Genomic DNA, 5,835 nt, shown 5'->3' with positions numbered 1-5,835 from the left:
TTTAAGTTTAATCAAGAAAGATTTCTCCAAAAACATATAATCAAGAAATAATCCACTATACTCACTACTGCAGCCTTTCTCTTGGACAGACCTAAAACAACAATTACCTTATCTGACTCTGTGTTGTGAACTTCACAGAACAGTTCCTCCAAGATTAGTTGTGAATTTCACTGTTTGTTAATTTTCCCAGATGCACTCCGATGTCCAGCGATGGTCTTTCGCTCTCTCTCTCTCGCTCTCTCTAAAGTTCCAAAACACTGCAACAGCATATAAAACAGTAATTGCTGCTCCGGAATTCGAGGAAATCATCTCCAACACCTAAAATACCTCATAAAAAGGAGCAGCTCTTACAGCCACAAATTTTTCCCATCCTCCATCTTGGATTACCCAGAATCCCGTCATATTTAGTTTGAATCGCCCACTTCATGATTTTAACCAATAAATTCATCATTCTCAAATACCTGCAAACTTGCTTTTAAAGTTCCTTATGGACTTGAATTCCAGCACCTCTTCAGGTGGAATGTTCCAGATCCTGACAGCATTCTGATCCTGAAACTGTTGAGTCTAGAGTTATAAATTATTGAATTGAAAGATGATATTCTCTTTTAGCTCCTGTCAGAGTGGGTGTGAGAAGACAATGAAAGTGACAAGGCTGCATTGTGAGTGCTGCTTGGCTAAATGAGAGTGCTTTTAAGTTGGTTGAAAACAGAGTGAGCTGAGACAGGGAGAAAGTGAAGCTGAAAGATTGAGTGTGCTACTCAGTCTCAGTTTGGGCAGTTTAGAAAGTCACATGGTCCTAATGGAAACAGTCAATTGGTAAGTGATACCTGCAGAGAATTTTCTTAACGGTTTTTAATAGGTGGAGGAGTTCCTAGCTTAATTAAATTTGCTTAAAGGGAGAAACCACCTTCTGGAGAAAAATCATGACAGGAGACCTCAGAAGTGTGGTGTGCTCCCCTTGCACAATGTGGGAAATAAGGGGCATTTCCTGTCTGCCGGAAGTGTCGATCTACAGCCACTGGCTCACTGCTTTTCACAGCTGGAACTGTGGGTGGACTCAGTCTTGAGTGTCAACGATACTGAGAATGTGTGGTGGCACGTTTACCTGATTGGTCACACAGAAGGAGAGGTTTACGCAGACAGAAAAGGAATGGGTCACCATCAGACAAATAAAAGGCTCAGGAAGGAAGTGCAGGAGTACCTCATTGTTCATTCCCCTCTCAAACATACATCGTGTTCTGGGTACTATTTGGGGTGGTGACTGAGGGACAACAACATCAGCCAAGTTCATGGCACCTTTGCTGCACAGAAGGGGATCTGCTGTCCTTTTCCACCACATTCTCGAAAATGGACGTTTTGGCCAAAAGCCCTTGACTTTCCTGCTCCTTTGATGCTGGCTGACCTGCTGTACTTCTCCAGCACCACTCTAATCTTGACTCTGATCTCCAGCATCTGCAGTACCCACTTCCGTCTTTCCAGACATTTGCGACTGCCAATAAGCCAAATACTTGCTTATCCCTATGAACTCTTCCAAATTCTCTACTTACTGTAATATGGATCATTAAGAATTCTGATAGTCTTTTACAATCAATTTTAATATAAAGTTACTACAATTCTGTGACACAGCTGACAAATTGAGAACAACCCATCTCTCACTTCAGCCGGAGAGATCAAACAAACAGTTCATCTGACTTACCGCCAGTTTACAACTCCTGCTATTTGCATGCTGTAAGTTTCATTTCAAATTTATCTTTACTGTTTCTACTCTAAGTATTATTAATTCCTTTTCTAATGAGAATTCATCTATTTGAATTCCACCAATAAGGGTGCAATTCAATCACTTTCCCAAGCCATTGAACGAAACTTGTTTAGATTCCACAAAAAACTAGGAGACATAACAATGTCTTCACTTTGTATTTTGTAATCTATCTCTCTCACTCTTCCTTAATCTGTAGATAAGAGTTTCTTCAAATTATCCACATCGGCACTTGAGCTTCAATTGTTTATGTCTCTGCAGTTCTGACCTCTCTTTTTATAACCTTTCTTTGGGTACTGGTGGTCATTTAGAGCTTGTGGATACACCATTTATTGCTTTGTCTTACCTAACGAATAGGAGCACACCACGCATCTGAGGTCTCCTGCCATGACTTCTCTTCAAGTTAAGGTGGTTTCTTCCTTTAAGAGAATTTAATCCAGCTAGGACCTCCTCCTTTTCAAACACTTCCATTATAATCAAAATTCCTAACTTTATTTAAGCTAATATATACTTGAAGAACAGTAAAGAAAATTCTCTGCAGGTATCACTTACCAATTGACTGTTTCCATTAGGACCATGTGACTTTCTGAACTGCTGAGACTGAGTAGTGCACTCAATCTTTCAGCTTCACTTTTTCTGTGTCTCACCTCACTCTCTGTTACAAACTGCAAAAATGAATGGGCAGGGAGCAGACTGATGCAGATTGTTAGAAAATAGGCGACAGTTTAGATAGATGATCTGGATCGGCGCAGGCTTGGAGGGCTGAAGGGCCTGTTCCTGTGCTGTAACGTTCTTTGTTCCTTTGTTCTCAAAGGATTCTTTTATAACCCCCAAGGGACCTTTCATTCCGTAATCCAGGAACTCTGTATGAAGATCACAGCACAAGTCTGGCTGTGAAATCTGTATGTAGCTGCCAGCCCCTTTTGGTCATCTTGTGCCAGCTAAAAAGCCCAGGCGGCCGTTTTAATCATGAGCTACTACAGCACATATGCTAGTGAGAGCAGGAATAAGGGGATAGATGAGATTTCCACACTGTAGGGATTCTAGGATGTGTGGCTGCAAAATGATGTACCAGAAAAGAGTTGCGATTCATGAGGCATTGGGACTGTTTCTGAGGAAGGCTAGGACCTGTACAAGCCTGACCAGTTGTCTTGGGGAGACCCGGAATAAATATTCTTGTGGATGCTTTTGTCAGTTCCATTGGTGAAATTTGAAAGTAGTATGGTGATGGGCTAGGAGCCCAAGTGTAGGTTTAGACGTGTCAGACTCAGGTCAGGAAATGGGAGGTCGAACATTAATTAGTGATGCAGTCAGTGGCTCAGAAAGACAAAAGAAAGGAGAATTAAATGAGGATTGAGATTCCATACAACAGATCTGAGACCCCAGGAATCAGTCTGGTGAACCTTCTTTATGCTCTGTCAATAACCAGGGCTTCCTGCATTGGGAAAGGAGAACAAAAGGTGCACACAGTACTCCAGGTGTGCTCTCACCAAAACCCTTACAGAAAGATATCCCCTGCTCCTGTACTCCAATCCTCTCACTATGAAGGCCAACATGTTATTTGCATTTTTCACTGCTTGCCACTCCTGCCTGCTTCCCAAAAGAGAGAATCAGAGAAACACGGAACAAAATGGAGTCAGAGACTCGGGTAAAATTGTTGAATACACTGTCCCTCAAATTCATGCTGGTCATCAAGCACCTATTTAAGCTAGTCCCACTTTCTGGTACTTGGTGTGTAACCTACATTGTAAGGCAATGGATGATCACCAAAACACTTCAAGGTTGCAATGGTTCCCACATCTGTCACCGTTTCAGATGCTGCCAGACCTGCTGTGTATCTCCATTATTTTCTGTTTTTATTTCAGATTTCAAGTATTTTGCTGCTTATTCTTCCCTCTGAGGGATTGAAGGATAAAACGGGAACGGGGTTGAGTTGCAGATGTATAAAATGCCTCTCCTTCCTTTCCGTATTTCCAAACTCTTACCTCTTTCTGTAGTTTTGGTCAACCATTGACTGATTCCCTGAAGGACATTTATGAACCAGTTCAGTTTGATTGATAATCCAGCAGTTTCCCTAAGTGTTGGCTCCACAATTGACCAGATTAATTTCTGAGTTTCACAACCTGTGTTCTTCTGGTTTCTGTCTCCTTGCTTTTATTTTCTGTTTGAAATTGTGATTGCAATTAGAGAACGCAAACAAAACTATAACCTGATCTGACAGTCACTCTGTTTATTATAACCTAATTATCTCAGGCCTTTGAACATTGAAGAAAAAAGCACTGTTCACACCAGGGAGAAACACCTATTGGCTGTGTGTGGAAGATTAATCTGAAATGTCCGAACGTCAGCGCAGTCACCCAGGGGAGAGACTGTGGAAATGTGAGGATTGCGGGAGGAGATTTCTTTACCCATCGCAGCTGCAAATACACCAACGCAGTCACACTGGGGAGAAGCCATTCACCTGCTCTGATTGTGGGATGGGATTCACACAGTCATCCAACCTGCTGAAACATCAACGAGTTCACACTGGGGAGAGACCATTCACTTGCTCTTTGTGTGGGAAAGGATTCATGCAGACATCTCACCTGCTGAAACACCAGCGAGTGCACACAGGAGAGAGACCATTCAGTTGCTCTGTGTGTGAAAAAGAATTTGCTTTGTCATCCAGCCTGCAGGTACACCAGCGAGTTCACAATGGGGAGAGACCATTCACTTGCTCCATGTGTGGGAAAGGATTTGTTTCGTCAACCAACCTGCTGAGGCACCAGCGAGTTCACACCGGGGAGAAAGCATTCACCTGTTCTGTGTGTGGGAAAGGATTCACTCAGTCATCCTCCCTGCAGGAGCACCAGCGAGTTCACACTGGGAAGAGACCATTCACCTGTTCTCAATGTGGGAAAGGATTCACTCGCGCATCTAAATTACTGGTCCACCAGCGGGTTCACACTGGGGAGAAACCATTCACTTGTTCACAGTGTGGGAAGGGATTTACTCACTCCTCCAACCTGCTGAGGCACCAGCGAGTTCATACTGGGGAGAGACCATTCACCTGTCTGGAGTGTGGGAAAGGGTTCTCTCAGACAATTCACCTGCTGGTCCACCAGCGAGTTCACACCGGGGAGAAACCATTCACTTGTTCAGAGTGTGGGAAGGGATTTACTCACTCCTCCAACCTGCTGAGGCACCAGCGAGTTCATGCTGGGGAGAGATCATTCACCTCTTCCAAGTGTGGATAAGTCTTTGCTGATTCATCCTCCCTGTTGATACACCAGCAAGTTCACTGTGGGGACAGACCATTCACTTGCTGCATATGTGGAAAGGGATTCGCTCAGTCATCCAAACTGTTAACACACCAGCATGTTCAACAAGAATCAGAGTTGAAGGATTTTGCTCTTACTCACATCAAGGAATGAACTGTGGTCTTTGGACTGTTTGTACTGATGTTATTAACCCCTGCTCAAAATTTGGCTTTCTACTGGGGAAATAAGGCAGGGCAGGTGACCGAGGTGTCAGTAGGGGAATACTTTGGGGCCCATAATCATTATTTTAAAAGTAATATTTCGTTATAGAAAAGGATAGGTCTGGTCTGAAAATTAAAGTCCTAAATTGATGTAAGGCCAATTTTGACATACTTATGCTCCTTAAAGATCAACAAGGCTGCCTATGTGTGGAGAAACAGGTGATGCCAAATGAGTATTCCAATATGTCCGTCCATGCTAACCCCATTTCCTTGCACTTGGCCCATATGCTTACAGTCCTTTCCTATCCATGTATTTGTCCAAATGCCTTTTCAATGTGTTAATGTACCGGCCTCAACCACTTCTGCTGGCAGCTCATTCCATATGCGTACCACCCTCTGTGTAAAACAAAACAAGTTGCCCCTCAGGTTCCATTTTATTCTTTCCCCTCTAACCTGAAACTGATGCCCTCTGGACAGTGACTCACCATCTCTGGGGAAAAAGACTGAGTGCATTCACCCTATCCAGGCCTCTCATGATCTTATACACTTCTATAAGATCCTCCCCACTTTGGTCTCCTACGTTCTAAAGTAAAAAGTCCTAGCTTATCCAACCTCTCTC

At 43.3% G+C, this 5,835-nt stretch overlaps 1 protein-coding gene across 1 annotated transcript in view; it reads left to right on the top strand.

Moving 5' to 3' along the window:
- The window catches only part of LOC122543940 (zinc finger protein 239-like), a 10,664-nt gene extending 5,107 nt beyond the window's left edge, over positions 1-5,557 (top strand). The window contains exon 3 of the mRNA XM_043682893.1: positions 4,010-5,557. Coding sequence (XP_043538828.1) covers positions 4,090-4,992 — 903 coding nt within the window. The 5' untranslated portion in view covers positions 4,010-4,089 and the 3' untranslated portion in view covers positions 4,993-5,557. The remainder of the gene's footprint in view (positions 1-4,009) is intronic.
- The last annotated feature ends 278 nt before the right edge of the window (positions 5,558-5,835 follow it).

The sequence above is a fragment of the Chiloscyllium plagiosum genome, chromosome 45 (genome assembly GCF_004010195.1).
Source record: "Chiloscyllium plagiosum isolate BGI_BamShark_2017 chromosome 45, ASM401019v2, whole genome shotgun sequence".
Taxonomy (NCBI): Eukaryota; Metazoa; Chordata; class Chondrichthyes; order Orectolobiformes; family Hemiscylliidae; genus Chiloscyllium; species Chiloscyllium plagiosum.
The sequence above is the reverse complement of the archived record's forward strand: the minus strand, read 5'-3'. Positions and strand labels throughout refer to the sequence as shown.